Raw genomic sequence first — 16,421 nt, forward strand, 5'->3', positions numbered from 1 at the left:
GTTTGTCCAGCTGGAGGCAGAATACCACTTGCTGGAAACTACAGGAGGGGAGAGTGCTCTGGCGCTCAAATCCACTTGTTTCCCACAGGCAACTGGTTGGCCCCTGGGAGAACAGGATACTGGACTAGATGGGCCACTGGCCTGATCCAGTAGGCTTGTCTTATGTTGTCTTCCCTGTAAAGTGGCTGTTCTAGCGCCAAGCTAGATGAAACAGGCAATTAATGTGCAATATTTAAAATACAGACACTGGGAGGAGGGAGTGTTGAGTAGAATCTGAACCATGGAGGAGCTAATCAGTCCCCCTCCTTGCTGTGGTTCCCACTTCCCACTCTAAAAAGCTGAGAGGGAAGCTTCTTAGATGGGAACTTGCTTCCTGAGGCTAACAGCTTTGAGAGTGCAGATGATGAAATTCAAATAGCCAGGTTTGCAGTGGCTGTAAACTATAAAAACTAATGTTTACTGCTTATATGCAGTGGGTGTCCTACCTATTAGCCAAGTCAAGGTTTTTGCAGAGGATGTCAAGTCAAGGTTGTCCTCCTCTTAGTTTAGTATAGCTGGACTAAAAGTGAAGGTAAAATTTTATTTTGGTAAGAGTAAGCAAGCAGCATCCTAGGCAAAGAACACGGCTGAATTTATTTCTTAAGAAAGAACTACAAAAGGTAGAAAACAGCTTTTTCACTCCAGACTACACACACGTACATCATCTGACCACAGGCACTGCCCATCTCATGGACCCAGGACACCTACAAAGCTCTTCAAACTCCACTTGAAGTCTATAGTGCAGCTAAAGCTGCTGCTGCACAAAAGATTGACACAAAATATATATTTTATACAATATGTAGATTTGCAATAAACATCTATATCACAGGTTTAAAACACTGGAAAATTGAACAAATAAGGCCATGATGGTTGAAAAACCCAAAAATATCAAGTAATTTATCTTCACCAATCTCACAATATTTAGGTGGTTTTTAGAACAAGAATTAGCAATTACATATAAAAGCACAGATTTTTTTTTCTGTTTAAAACTAGAATATCTAATATTCAGTTACAAACCAGAAGAGTGATTACTTTCTTTAGAGTAGGAAGTAACCAAACCTGTTTGCTTAGTTACTAGCACAGAGGGAACAGAGGACTGGTTTCTTTTAAAAAGTGAATGCGGTGTTCTCATCTAGCAAGTATTTCTGCAGTCTGGAGCATCCAGACTGAGTTGAACCTGCTGATTGATAACTCTCCTTAGCTGCTCTGCAGCTAATCATCTTGGTGGACAGAGAGAATCTTGGTTCAGAGGGAATGGGTGTTGGCATTGTGTAAGGCAGCAACTGAATAAAAAGGTAAGCTCATTCATGTTGTTGAGTCCTGCGTGATTGGTAGATCCAGCATTCTGCACAGTTCAAAGAGGGGAATAGCTAGCTTACAGAAGCAAGGTTTTTGCAAACAACATGATCCATTTTCCATATCAAAGTTAGGACTTTTCTAAAGCTAAAGCCAATCTGCATACATTTCAGAGAGCAAGAACTAGGGGAATGCTGGAACAGATGAGTCTCATTACTTGGAACCTTGATTTACAGCCTGTCCCTTTCAGATCACTGGTTTATATGCCTGATGGGAGTACGAACCTTTCATCTCTGATGGGCGTATCTTGCTTTGTCAGGTATGTGGGTATGTTCACATGCCTGACAGTGAAGTTAATCAGCATGCATAACCAGAAACGTTTGAACACACTGCTTTGCTGTGAATTGTTAGTAAAAGCAGCAGAAGAGGCAGGTATGATAAATAAGGTGCTTCTCTGACAGGGCAAGTGCTTATTTCTGCAAAGTGGGAAATGGCTATGAAGCCTCTGGTAAGGAAAGAAATATGCCTCTATCACCTGCATCCTACTTGCTGTAGTTCAAAATAATGAAGAGGTGCTTTGTGCAAATATCTCCCTTCAAGGTAGCATTCTGCTACAGGAGCAAAGCAAAAGTTTTGGCACCTGTGTTTTTCCTATAGTCAGTCACTTCAAGGAGAAATTTGCTGGCCCACAAGCTGGGCAACTCTCTTTAAGTAGCCCTTCTCTAGACTAGACTGACTGATTGCACTTTAATTGGGACTACAGGGGGGGGGGTAAGTTCCTATTTAGCACACTATGCACTTGCTCTGCTGCAACAACTGCAGAGGGGATATCTCGCTAGAAGGACCAGAAAGCCTGCCTATAATCCCGGTACTTGTAAAACCCATGTGCCGCTAAGCAAGCTGGCACATTTACATGATGGGGGTGATACGGAGGTGCTGTGCTCTAGGTAATTACAGCAGCTTAATATAGTTGGGTGTAGCTAAGAGCAGCCACCAGCCTATTTGGCTGAGGTTGGGAATACGATGGTAGTGGCTAGAACAATGGGATTCTCTGGTTTCTGCTGTGAGGCAGGTAGCTTCAGTAAACCAATTTCTTTTACATGGAGAATTTGGACAAACCAGAAAAGAGAAGAACCGGAAAGCACTGGCGGAAGAAGAGGCGTGCGGGGGGAGCGCACGGCCCCTGCCTGCTCTCCGCCCACCCCCAGGTAATGGGGCATAAAGCTCCGCCACTGCCTGAAAGCCTCAAATCTCAGTCTTATTGGACTACCAACTATTATTATTAATTAATTAAATTCCTATGCCACCCTTTATGAGCACCTTTATATGACGACGAGGGTTAAAAGATTTACATGAAGTATCTATTGGTAAGGAGAAAGGTTTCAAGGAACTGAGGGACTACAAGGATGGTCCTAAGAGTTTCCTCCTCGACCACTTGCTTTGGTGCACACCCCTAACTTAAAGGCTCCCAGATCTTTCGTTTTGCTACCCTAGATAGAGGTGTTTTATAGGAAACAGGAGTGCAGCATCAACCTCTATGATTTGGATTCCTGGAGTGGGTGATGCTAGTGCCTGAAAAGTCTCTGCTGAAAGTCAGCAATTAGCAAAGGGTTTTCATACAAGCAAAATGTTTGTTGAATCCCACCTTCCAGACCCGGGTAGGTCAACACACAAAGATAATGAACAGCGGCTACACCTTTCCTGGACAGTCTTCATGCCTTGCTACAAGCAGCTGTAATGGGTAAGGACAAACCCACTGTTGTAAGCTCTGAGCCTACGAACTCCTCCAACTACGGCTTGTAAGGGGAGGAAGCTAGCGTTTACAGTGCCAATTGGAGATAGTTCTGCAGTGATCTCTACCCTCCCAAGTACTTCAGTTTGCTTTCCCTTTGACCTTTCCTATCACAGGACCAGTGTAATCAAGTAGGTTGCATCCACATGATTACCATCCAAATTTTGTAGCCTAATTATGCTGCAATGTGGCTGATGGTGGGCTGTTAGCGTGGATATAGGCTGAGATAAAAGCGTACTTTGTACCACAGTTACACTGGTTGTAGTAGCTCCTACACTGAATCCCACCTGACTGCAGTGTATCAAGCAGACTTTGGCCTCCAAGCGCTCACAAGAGGACTGACTAACCCTATCCTATGCATTGTGACAGCCATAATAAAACCGTAAGTGGAATCAATGTATCCAGACCCCGTTACTTGGTTATTGGAAGGTCTGCCCCACCCCCACCCCGCCCTCCACACCTGCAAAAGCTAAGTATTTGTCTGCCACTGTTGATCGCATTGAAAAGCTAGCCTTGCATAATGGTCAGACGCTTAACACAGGTGAGTTAGCCATGTCTGGCAGAAGGCGGTACTGTTTATGCTACCATTTTGCATGCCGAGAAGCCCAGCACTGGAGGATTTTATAATTAGTGCAGCTAATTATCTGGTGTGGCTGAAATGCGACACCATTTTGTCACAGCTGTACCAGGAGTCCAGTGCAAAGGACACTGACTCAAAGATCCTACTAGTATTGCATTCCCATTCCTACTCAAGACACTAAAGCAGGGATGGGGGAACCTTTGGCTCTCCAGATGCTGCTGAACTTCCACCAGCCCCGGATAGCATAGCCAGAGGTCAGAGATGATGGGGGTTCAGAGTCCAACATCTCAAAGGCCACATTCCCCATCCCTGATTTAAAGGGATCGCTTAGCCTGACTTTGGGTTAACAACAGGTAGGGCTTCCTGACTTGTCACAACGGATAATCAAATCTGCCCAGAGAGACAAATTTCTGGCCAGTCACCAGCAGCAGCACTAATCAGCTTAAAACTGCATACAATAAAGCTAATCAGGAACAGTATAGCATCTGAGAACACAGCTGCTTCATGCCTTCTCTGCACCCAAATGTAGCAGCAGGAGTACAGAAGTGGGAGAATCCTATGAGTTTTGCAGCGAGAGTTCAATTGCATGTTATGAAAGAATTATCTGTAAATTCAGACATGCTTATTGAGAATGAAAAGGGGGGGGGGGTAGGGCAGAAATCAAGCTAAGCAATGGGTTGGATGGAAGGAGCTGCTCAGAGCAATAAGCCCTGGACAACTTCTAAGCAGCTGGAAAAATGAGAATTAGTTATATTAAAAACTAATTAGAAATTGTCAGGCATAGAGCCAGGGCCACCCACTGTAGACCGTAATACTGCAGTGTTGCAGCTCCTATTCTAATGAGACCCCGCCTGCTGCAAGAAGTCTGCAAGCAGTTAAGGTCAGACTGGGCTACAAAGAGAGTACAGCATGTGGTGCATGCCCACACATGCATGTGGTCATTAGGCACATGTCCGTGGCAAATGGGAGCTTGGATACCATTGTGACAGTACAGGTACATGCTGCCCTCTTCAAAGTATCATCTCACACATCCATTAGCTTGAGGCAGTCCAAAGTCCAGTAGCACACACCACACTTGAGAAAACCCATTGTTGCATTTAGCCACTGTCATAGAACACAGGAAAGAGTAACCCAGGATCCATGTTGAAGCTATGGGATGAATACAGCACAGCACCTCACCCCAAAACAGGCACAATTCTTGTTGCTGGGAGTTCTAAACCCAAGCACCGACCACTCCTCAAGTTCCTTGATGCTCAAACCATGAGCCCAACAGCCCCCAGAAGTACAAAACTAAGGCAGATGCCCAGGAACAACAGAAACTCCCAGGCAGACACAGGAAACGTTCCCCATCATCTAGTGACATTCAGCCTGATCTGAGGAAGCAGCTGGAGTGCCACTTCCCAGGCAGCCATCTCTGTGACTCATCTGGCTACCCATATAAAGAAACGTAGGGTTACTAGATACTGTGCATAGCCTAGTCCTTGCCAAGAGACAGTAATGGCTAGACCCCAGGTGAACCTACCCCAGTTTAATAACTGAATAGCACTCACTGCTCTGGGAGCGGAGACCGTGGGGGCTGGGACTTGTGCCTGGGCAAGCACCCCCTCCAACTGACAGTGGAAAGCAGCCATGGATGAGGGGCATGGGGCGGAAGGGCTAAGCCAACTTCCAGGGAACCCAGGTTATCAGAGCAGCAGCTGGAATGAGGCAGAAACCAGCCCAAGTCGCCCAAACCAGCCCCTTCGGTGCTGCTAGGGGCTGGGAAGGCTGTTGGGGTGAGTGCTCCTAACTGGGGGCTTGCTTGGGCTACACTGGGCTACAGGTGAGACGGAGAGGTGTGAAATGAAAGCGCGTTGCATACCACTTGGAGATAGGGAACAGCTCATCTTTATCGCAGGGCAGCGCAACGCAGCGCAAGGTGCATCCTGGCCTCCTGCCGGCCACTTGGCAGTCAGTCCCTCCTGTGCTGCTTTTTAACTGGAGGGCAGTGCTTGTACAAAGATGCCCCGGGAGTCTGTCCGTGCCAGCTTCGAAGGTGGCTCCATAGACTCTGCTGTTAAGCTGCTGGACTCGTTGGAGCTGAGAGATAATTCTTGGGGCATTTCTTCATCACTCTCGTCTTCCTCTTCCTCTTCCTCATCTGATTTAGAAAGAGAGATGGTTACAGCAATCCTGAGACTTGCAGCCTGGTTGAAAAAACCTGAGGACTGATACAATGCAAGCACCAGCCTATTTTGTCCCCTCAATCCTCAGAGATGTCTTTTTCAAACCACAGCCTGGGTACCCCCCCTCAAGTCCAGCTGACAAAGAACAGCAGGGAACTAGACAGTCATCAGCTATCAACTTGGAAGCCTAAGTAAAATCCAGGTATTAGCCATGACATCTAAATAGAGCCCCCATGCTCAGAGGGGAAATGTTAATATAAATATCACCTACCAAAAGTTAAGGCCCACTTGCCTTTTATAAGAGTTTCTGAGAGGCACCTGGAAGGCTCCATTCAATATATAATGCTTCAAGATATAGACCTTCAGTCTTATCCAGCAAATGTAAAAGATCTTAAGATACTTAAGATACTAAAAGATACTTATATTAAAGTGTCTGTAGCTACCACTGCTCCTTCCCTTTGCCCAAGTCTTCTTCCTCAGGCCAAAGAACTTGGGGACAGGGGAGAGTATTGCACTGCCTGTGGGAAGACTGCAAACGGGACCTTAGCACAGCAACACACTCTCTACCAGTGATTCCCAGCAGCTGGTATTTTGCTAGCAACTGGCATTAAATGAACAGGTGATGATGTAAATACACCCTCCACAGCTCCAGGGGCAGCTTGTAACACAACAAGTCCCTTCCCGACTGAGCATCCCCTTCCTTCCTTTCTCCCTCTCTCTCTTACATGTTTTGTTTGTTTGAGGATCACCTTCCCTCAGGGCTAATCTGTGGAGCACATGCTGCTGAGGCCAGCACCAAAAGTGGATGGAGCCACATCTTCTGCCACCCACTTTTCTCCTTTTGCCTCCCTCTTCTTCCTCACCTAGAAGAATGTTCTTGCCAGGTCTGAAATGAGGACTTACAGAGGGCGTTTTTTTTTAAAAAAATAGGTCGAGAGCTGCATGTCCCTGCTTTATATCTACGAATTCTTCACTTCTAACCACACACAGGGGTTTGCTAACATTCCCATCTTACAGGTGGGAAAAAATTTGAAGTAAAGAGAATGAAATGGGACCAAGGTCATTTCAAATCCATAGCTTCACTGAGCTTGAAGCCAGCTAATGAGCCCTTGATTTCATTCTGTGTTCTGGTCTTGCATCCAGGAGATCAGAAAGACCTGTCTAGTACTGTAACATACCCCAGAAAAAGAGGGCAGCCACAAGCAAACCAAAGGACACTGCAGTAAACAAACTTGTCTCTTTCTCTATGTAATTTGTTTTAAACTCTTTTTAATCTTTTATTTTAAATGGGTGTGACCCCCCCATGAAGGGTGGTTAATAGCACGTCAAAGTGCAAGTAGATAAATAGGTACTACTCTGGCAGGAAGGTAAACGGCATTTCCGTGCGCTGCTCTGGTTCGCCAGAAGCAGCTTAGTCATGCTGGCCACATGACCCGGAAGCTGTCTGCGGACAAACACTGGCTCCCTCGGCCAGTAAAGTGAGATGAGCGCCGCAACCCCAGAGTCGTCCACGACTAGACTTAATGGTTGGGCTCCAACACTGGCTTAGCTCTTGAATTCAGTGAATAGCCTCAGGTAACCTCCCTCCTTCAGTTTCCCTTTCATACTTGACAAATGGGAAGAGCACTACCGCCTCACACATTGTAAGTGGGAGGGAGAGTAATGCGCCCAAAGTCTCTAACATCTACCACTAACAAAGCCTAAGCGTTTGGCCTCCCGAGGGGCTGGGTGATACCTTTATCCGGATCCAAGGGGTTCAAGGAGCTCGTCAGGTTTGCAAACTTAAAAAGAAACAAAGAAAACATATGTAAGGATCTCCCCACGTTACAGACTACCCTGCCTGTTGCCTCACGCAGCCCTTCCATGCTGGTGGGCCCTGCTCTTTTTCTCAGGCAGAGATCTGGAATAGGCGGAGAAACAGTGCAGAGACCCCCCCCCCCTTCCAGAACATGGCAATGAACTCTCTGTGGCCTAAAAATTGGAGGTGGTGATGGGGCACTACTTCTTGTTTGCATTTCGCTGATTTCTTGACCTCCACACAAGCATCTACCAGCTAATGGAACATGGATTAGGCATGGCTCCTCACTCACTGGTAAGCACTGGGCAAGCGAAAGTGTATCATGCTAGTGTGTGGAACTTTTAAGACCACAGTCTTAAACTAAACAGGTTGGGCTCTGCATACAAACAGAGGCACAGTTTCAACATTTCTGCAGCTCAGCACTAGAGCACATACAAAAGGTCCAAGATTTAATCCCTGACCTGCCCAGTTAGCAGAATCTTAAGATTGGGTTGGAAGAGGAGACTAGAGATTCATAAAAATTACTACCAGAGAGGCATTATCGACCAAGATGGATCAATAATTTGACAAATAAATATAAGGCAGCTTCATATGTCCAAAAGCTCCCTGGTGTCAACGGGGGGAAGATTCTTGATTCTGACATCCCAGCCAAGGGCATGTCAATCAGAATGGTTCTAGCTCTTTAAGCAAGATTTTCCAACCTCAAGTCCAAAGCCCATAACACCTACCTCTCCCATGACAGCAATGGGAGTCTCTCCCTTGGCCTGGGCCACACGGTGCTCTATCAGGTAGTACATGTACTCGTCATAGAGGAGGCGGATGAGATGGAAGGAGCCAAAACTGGCTGCGCTCCGCAGGGTCAGATCCCGAATCACCATAGAGCTGGAGAAAGAAGGAACCCAATGCTGCAGTTACCATGCAGGCAGCAGGGAAGGACTTTGCAGTGCCCTGTGTGAGGCCAAAATCCCCCCCCCCCCAATCTTCCATTCTGTGTGTGCACTACGCCATAGTTGCAATGCCCTGCAGCAGCACCCCTCGACTCGGCACCCAGTGCAGGAGAACCAGTTGCACGGCCCTAAATCTGCATCTACAGGCAGCATCACAAGGCACATAAACTGCCCTGTTTCACAGGCATGGCTAAACAGCAGGGGGAAAGTCTATGGCTGAGCTGGGTGTGAGCCCAGAACCAAGCCCAACACTCTGCTTCTCACCTTCTACTTACCTGTAGAAGGACCACTTGAGGAGGAAGAGTTTGGCGGCTTTGGGGAAGCTGGGGCTGCCATGGTAGGGCTTCAGGACCTGGCTGACCACGCCATCCAGCCACACGGCCCACTGTTCCAGAGAGTTCTGCTGCTGCAGAGTCATCTTAAAGTCCTGCTCAAGGCGCTCCACCACACGATTCTCGCACCGACATACCCATGAGGCCTGCTCCTGCGGAGCAGCAAGAGGAGGAAGAAAGGCGTCTCCAGTGGGGTTTCTCTTTCCCCACTGGGTAAGCCAATGACCCACTCTGAAGCTACTTAAATGAACTGTAGAATCAAAGTGGCTAGGGAAATCGGGTACCATGGAGTCTCAAATGACAACAAAATACCGTCAATGGCTATGAAGGCAAATCCCATGTAGTGGATGGGATGAAAAGGAGATCCAGACAGCCCACAGAGTCCAGACTGCCCAAAGAGGGGGAGGAGGAGCAGGTGGCAGCAAGGGAGCTGGCTTACTTGTGCCCACCTAAAATCATCACGGTTTTAGCCAGATCATTTCACTGTCCCGCTAAGTCATCACTGGGCACCCAACTAAAAAGATACATTCACTGCTAGAATTAATCAGCATACTTTTTCACAAGTAATAATTATATTCTGGAATTCACAATCACAGAATGTGGTGGTCACTAGTTTAGGGCCAAGTTGCAGTAATTCCTAGTTTAGGGAATTGTTGGACTCCAATTCCCATCAGTGCCAGCCAGCACAACCAATGGTCAGGGATGCTGAGCGTTGCAGTTCAGCAGCATCTGAAGCACAAGTACCCCTATTCCTACTCCAGTTATAGGAATACAAATGTGCTGTTAAGTGGGGGGCAGGGGAGAGAAGGGGGAGAGAATCTGAAGAAGTGGGGTAAGGATGAAGCAGCCCCCCCCACTGCTTCTCATCACACACTGCTTCCAAATCCGCTTTTTCTGGGAGCACAAGAAAAAAGGGTGCCAGCACTGCGTTCATGTGTATGTGCAACATCTAGAAGGCTTTTAAACAGGTCCATCAACAGCCATTAGCCATCAAACGTAAATGAACTATCCTCCAAGGACCAAATTCTGGGAACAATCCCTAGGAAGGCTCCTACCTGTGAGCTCCCAGTGCACATGTGCCACTATGAGAAAGTCCTATGTTGAAGCAGATGGGCCTAGCAAATAAGTTGTAAGGCCTGTGTCTGATACAACTCTTATTTTGACCACTCAAAATGCCAAATAAGGCCTTGGGGTTAAATGAGACCAGTCAATAGGAAGATAATTTGCAGCTCCTGGATTCAAAATGGGAGAGGAAGAAAACAGTGGCAGAAGTGTGGAGGTTGTTACCTGGACATTAGTAAAATCCACCCTGTTGAGATCACTCAGCATCTGATTGATTTGGGCAGTGTTCTGTAAAACAGCCCGGGCAGCCTGGGCAAGGTGGTTCAGGGAGGTGTAACGCCGCAGCGTCTGGGCAAAGGCACTTGCTGCTGCAACCTGAGAGACAAAACACAGTAACACATATTTCCCAGTTACAGATAGGTAGCCGTGTTGGTCTGCCATATTTCCCACCAGCCCCAAACTGAGGAGCTAGGAGTTTGTTCTGCTGCCACCCCCACTAGGAAGCGGGGTGGGGGAGGAGTGGCTCCAACTGCTGAAAAGAGCCAACTATGGCATCGAATTCTGGTCACTGGTGCAGAGGCAGAAAACCTCACCCAATGTGACTTAGTAGTTGTATGCTGATCTGCTGCAACACAGACTGAAGGCTCCAGAGAGCACTGCCTTAAGACCTCCTAGTCTCAGAAAAATGGGAAGCCAAGACCAACGGAACCCCACAGCTTCCCACATCTGGCTCACCTTAACGCGGACCATCTCTTCTGGAATATTCATCATGGCATTCGTCAGCCAGCTCTCCAAACTTTTTGCAAAATTTCGGATTGCTTGCGTCAAGGCACCTGGGGAAGGATGTAACATTAGCATGGCCTGTTTCAAGATGGTCGACAGTCCTCTGTTCATGGGGGTAGTAGAGAATAAGTCCAAGGGCCACACGGCACTCAGGGGGTGGCTTAAATGCCTCCACCTCAGGCCAAAGAGGCTTCCTACCCAAACCAGCACATGAGGCCGATCACCCAGCCCACTATGGAACAAGGCAGGAGCATCTGGCAGAGCCCCACCAGCAGCTGAAGCATCCTGATTTCAGCATTGGTACTGGCTGTGGCCCTAGGCTTGGGATAGTCTGTTGCAGGCCTCGGATATGAGCTGGGCAGGATGAGCTTACTCGGAATGGGCCGGAGCACTTCTGGAATCAGGACCTCTACCAGCCCCTGGTACAGCAAGTTGTCACAGTCCTTCGTCCATTTGAGGACAGGCTCGTACTTGGACAGTGTCACCAAGCAGCTCTTTGGGAGACGCTTCTCTGCTTCGTCTTGACTAAATATGAAACAGAGACACCTGGTTAAAGAGCACCATCACCAAGCCACAACTCAGATTATCAAGACCCATCAGCTATGCCAGCAGCCCTTCCCTAGGAACAGCAAATAGATTTTGGATACTAGATGTTTAAGGGCCTGCGGGGCAAAGGTGGAGATAAGATGCTAGGCAGTTAAGATGGGAAAACAACTTCCTATTTTGGTTCCCCTGCAAAGGTTCACATTTCCTCTGCTATAAGAAGTTCATTAACAAGTTGTTATTCTTCCCCCTATCAGTTTTATTTTCCTCCTGTCCCATTTACAACCCCTACATTTAGCCTTTAGATCCTAATGTGGCCATGCCAGCCCAAGTCCTCTGTCAGTCTGAATCAACAGGTCTGCAGGGCAGTGAACTGCTCCATTTATTTTGATACAGAAGCAGATTCTGTATTAAAGGAGCCTGCAGACTATACCCAAGAGATGCTGGGGAAAATAATCTGGGTATTGGTGGCAGAGGAAGATGCAGGGAACTTGGGGAGATGCTGATACAGGTATGGAACGTCAATTCAGCAAAGTCTGGGAATGCCTAGATCAAATCAAAACTGGTGGAGTTCTTTTTACTGTTGTTCTACTCCCATAGGCATATACGCCTAACTCTCCACTGAGTGCTGGGCTGACTATAGGCTGCAAGCCCTTGCTGCATAGTGGCGTCTGTGCCGCAGGCTGGCTACCCGTGGTAAGTGTGATATCCTTCTTAAAGGGATGAGCAGAGACAATACAGCACTGAAGTGCTATATAGCAGAGGAAACACGGAAGTGATTTTGTTGCTCAAACAGTTGAGAAATGCACCCAGACCTGGATCATGGAGACAGTAGAGTGAACCTGTCCTTAGTGTTCAGTGGTCTGATGCACTTCTTAGCAAAAAGCCAATCCCATATACTTTTCAGCAGAAGTCACTTGCAGATGTCCAGAAATGACAGCCTCTGCATCATAAATTTGCAAAGCACCCTACAGCATGTAGTTCATTTTTATATAAATGCCAAAAAAACAAAGACTCACATATCGATGGGGGTGGCTTCACTGGGCTGGTTCAAATTGTACCTCCAAAAAGTCTTCCAGAGTGTCTCCACCAGTGTGAATTGCAAGTTTACCATCACATCAACAATGGCCTGAGGAGGAGAAGTAGTTGTGTGATTTAATTTTAGACCTGACAGGAAGGAACAGGGACAGCAGGACCCTCCCTGCTAAATTAATTTGTTCCTATCAACAAGATGATAGGCTGCCTTTAAAGAGTCAACCCAGTTCTCCAGCACATTCTGTCATTTCTGAATTCAAAACCAATACTCTGCTAATACTCAAGCAGAATATTTCAGAGAGCAGATAGAGCATAAAGGCTGCTCAAATGGAATTCATGGACAGACTCAATACAAATTATTTCATATTGAAGCAAAACTCTAATTATTCCATCTGTGCCATGCAAATTGAGTACCTGCCTGCAAGGTGTGCTGCCTGACTTGCTTTGCCCCAGTGACTGAATCACATTAATTTCAGTTGTTCACTCATGTATGGTAACCCTACTTTGAGCAAGTGTTTCTTCAGTCTCACAACAGATGTCCCCCAATCTGAAATGTGTGTAGGTCCACTCTCAACTTCACACATACAGGCTCGAGCACTAAAAAACGAATGCTACAATAAATTCATTAATCTTTAAGAAATATATGCAGATGACAAGATGCTTCTGAATTCCCATGATGCTTCTTGTAGTTAAACATCTGCACAAAGGCTGCAGCTAGAACAGACCATTCACCAGGACATAGCTTAGGTGCTTAAAAGCTTCCTCTGAATAAAAATAAACAAACAAATAAAAAACTTGCAGGGGCTGCCCATTTGCTACCAGGTGAAGTTTGAGACTCTTCTTTTAATTTACAAGGGCTTAACAACTTGGGCTCAGGATACGTTAAGGACTACCTGACTCCTTATATCCCTGCCCAGTCACAGAGGTCTTGAGGTGAGTCACAGTCAGTGGTCCCCCATGACTCTGATGTTCAGCTTGTATACCAGGATCCAAGCATTTAGTATTGTAGGCACAATGATGTGGAACTTCCTCCCAACTGAGATCAGACAGGCCCCCCTGTGTTGAATTTCTGGTGCTTGGGGCAGACCTTTCTACTGCACTAGGAATCTTAAGTAAGTTTTCTGATGTTGTCGTTCATGTTAACTGATTTTATCTTTATTGTTTCTTTCACAATCTTACTGTATAACATTTAGAGAATACAGCGTTAAGCATATACCCATATAAATAGTTGAAATAAAAAAAACTTTAAAAATCAGCTCAAGCTGACTGTTTAAAAAACTAAGATCCAAAAAACAAGGCACACAACTATTTTGTGGAAACTCTCTCAGGGATGAAAACCCCTCCAAGGCTAAGTTAACACAATCAGCCTGAGCAACAGGTGTATCACCTCCAAAACGAGTTATGAGAATAACAATGCCTGAGATTTTCAAAAGTTTAGGCAACTGAATGGCAAAAAAGTCACCCACAGATTACTGGATTGGGGGCATCATGTAATGAGTTTAGAACAGGCAAAGCTGTGGCAGCAGTATAACTGACCTGCAAGGCAGTCTAGAAATGTTTAATAAAATGAAACAAACGAAGACAACTCAGAAGAGAAATTCAAAAGGGGTTAAGTTGGCCTGGTTCTGCTTCCACTGACATGGCTTTGCCTAGAAGTAGCCAGAGCAATGCCAGGCCTACAAGCAAGCATGTGGGGCTGCAGAGGGTGATCCATTTGATGCACACCTGCCTGGGAGGCACATTAGCCTGCTACTTTCCAACTGCATCCAGTGGACTGTAGCACAGGAGTGGGGAACCTTTTTCAGCCCATTAGCGCTGCAGTCCCTCATGGGCAACCTTCCCTGCCCCTAGCGGGCAGGTTGAGAGGGAGGAAATGTGGAAGGGGAGTGAGTTCCAAGGCAAAAGTATGTTATACTTTTGTATAACATACTTTTATGACTGTGTGACTGGAGTGGGCCACACTCCAGTCACACAGAAGCTGTTTGTACAATCCACCCGCTTACCCTGCAAACACACCCATCACTCCACCCTCTATGGAGGCAAGCAAGAGGCATTGCCATAGTTCAGGGGTACATTCCATTCAAGCAAGAACATTCAAGGAGGGTACGGAGCAGGGCCAGGCAAGGAACCGGAGGCTCTCCACCCCTGCCTAGATTTCCCTTTCCAATGTGCTCTCCTGATGTACCTCGCAATGCTCTCGATAGAGCGACTGGAAAGACTTCACATCTTCGGCTCCAATGCCCTCAGGGAGGGACTTCCCTTGTAGGTCTATCTCTGCAAAGTCAGGCAGGCTGCGAGAGGCATCTGTGAGGAGGAGAGAGACATCAGCCCTCCAAGCCCAACCCTGGATCCCAGGGAGCAGCCCCACCTAGACACTGTCTGCTGAAGTTTGAACGATAAGGTGGTGGTTTATCTGGATCTGGATCTATAGCTTCTCAGGGGACTGGGGAGTTGTGTTTCCATGGCCTACTCTATCCTTGGCCACAAGGGCGAGACTGCCAGCACTGAAGCCACACAGACCTGCTTCAAATGTAACATGGACACAAAATGGTTGTCGCCCAAAAATAATTCCTTGTAGTGAGGACTCCATGCAGGGGTTGTGGAAATGCATGTGAAGAACTTCCCACATACAGTGACCCTACCATCTCATTCCAGTGCTGCATTTCCTGGGACATGGAGGTTCTCCACAAAATTTGGCCCTGAGAAGGTGTTCCTACCACACAGACACTGTCTAAGGTATCAAACAAGTCACATCAGGCATGGCACCACAGAATCTCCACCAAAAAAGTCATCTTCTGTGAGCCAGGTGATCAAACATGGGACCCTAACAACTGCACGTAGAAGCTTGTGTCACATGTCCTCTGCTTCCATCTCAAAGACCTCACTCTGCCATGTGCAAGAGAGTGGCCCTCCTTACCCAGGAATTGCTGGTACTGTTGTACTTGGGCACTGATATCAGACAGCCCCGAGGCTTGCTGCTGCCCGACAGCCACTCCATTGGTCATGCCTTCCATCTTCTGAATGGGTTTGAGCCTATAAGGCAGAACAACTTGGAGTCAGCCCACAACACATCACAGCCCATAACACCGATAGCATGTGCCTATGTCAAGAGCATGGGATACAGAGAGAAAGGGGTTGCCTCAGATTCTGTTATGGAAAAATCTTCTTCAGCAGATTCAAAAACATTTCAAGGTCCTGTTGTCACTTTTCACACTGAGGAGAACTTCAAGAATGTCTATCTCACCAAAGAAGTTACTCAGTTCCAAGAGGATAATAGCACTACAAGGGTCTCCAGTTTTGGGGACCTGCATACAGCACTCTACTCTTTCATATAATACTTGGGCTATATGGTCCTTGGTTTGCCTTGTTGATATGTACACTTTGCATCTGTAATAATATTTTGTATCTGCCAGGGTTTCAGTCCTGACATCCTCCCAGCCCTACCTGAAGATACCAGAAATTGAAGCTCAGACCTTCTGTTTGCTAAGGATGTGCTCTGCTACTAAACTACGGCCCTTCCCCTGCACTATCTCCTACCTTTGCTTCTGAGAAAAGGGCTGTTGCCTCATGGCCAAGTGTTGCTGATCCTCCATGAGCCGCAGCAACGGGGAGTTAGCTTTGATGCGTAGCCCGTAGTAGTGGTATTTGGAGTTTCCTCTGAAAGAAAAGTGACGTGGGAAAACATAAGCCTCCATATAAACAAACCCCTTGGACCACAACAAAAGGTACACCACCAGACACAGAGAGATGCTATCAAGGTACCCTTAGGTACATAACAGGCCAAATTCAACTAACCAGTGCCACTAGTGAAAGCCCACGCAAGAACTTCGGCTGGCGCAATGGGACTTTTCTTACCTCTCCTCCCCGTATGTCCTACTGGTAGTTACCAGGAGGAAGACGTAAATAATAAAAAATGATTTTGCCCATTTGGCCATTACAAAGCTTCACTGGCATGGCGCAAATCAGATCAGTGTGAGTCCAGGCATTAGGCCTCTGCATTAAGAAACAAGCTCCCTTTTAGGAGACATTTGGTACCTTCCAACTGCTCT

General features: G+C 46.8%; 1 protein-coding gene across 8 annotated transcripts in view; it reads right to left on the reverse strand.

Moving 5' to 3' along the window:
- Positions 1 to 609: 609 nt before the first annotated feature.
- RFX1 (regulatory factor X1) overlaps positions 610 to 16,421 on the reverse strand; it is a 50,412-nt gene continuing 34,600 nt past the window's right edge. For all 8 annotated transcript variants that reach the window (XM_083592953.1, XM_083592952.1, XM_083592957.1 and 5 more), the window contains 11 exons: positions 15,910 to 16,029; positions 15,290 to 15,405; positions 14,558 to 14,676; positions 12,357 to 12,466; positions 11,168 to 11,319; positions 10,747 to 10,844; positions 10,237 to 10,386; positions 8,893 to 9,101; positions 8,399 to 8,552; positions 7,608 to 7,653; positions 610 to 5,847 (listed from right to left, as the gene is read on the reverse strand). In XM_083592953.1, the coding sequence (XP_083449079.1) occupies positions 5,681 to 5,847; positions 7,608 to 7,653; positions 8,399 to 8,552; positions 8,893 to 9,101; positions 10,237 to 10,386; positions 10,747 to 10,844; positions 11,168 to 11,319; positions 12,357 to 12,466; positions 14,558 to 14,676; positions 15,290 to 15,405; positions 15,910 to 16,029 (1,441 nt within the window). In that variant the 3' untranslated portion in view covers positions 610 to 5,680. The remainder of the gene's footprint in view (positions 5,848 to 7,607; positions 7,654 to 8,398; positions 8,553 to 8,892; positions 9,102 to 10,236; positions 10,387 to 10,746; positions 10,845 to 11,167; positions 11,320 to 12,356; positions 12,467 to 14,557; positions 14,677 to 15,289; positions 15,406 to 15,909; positions 16,030 to 16,421) is intronic.

This window comes from Podarcis filfolensis (assembly GCF_964270895.1).
Source record: "Podarcis filfolensis genome assembly, chromosome: 17".
Taxonomy (NCBI): domain Eukaryota; kingdom Metazoa; phylum Chordata; class Lepidosauria; order Squamata; family Lacertidae; genus Podarcis; species Podarcis filfolensis.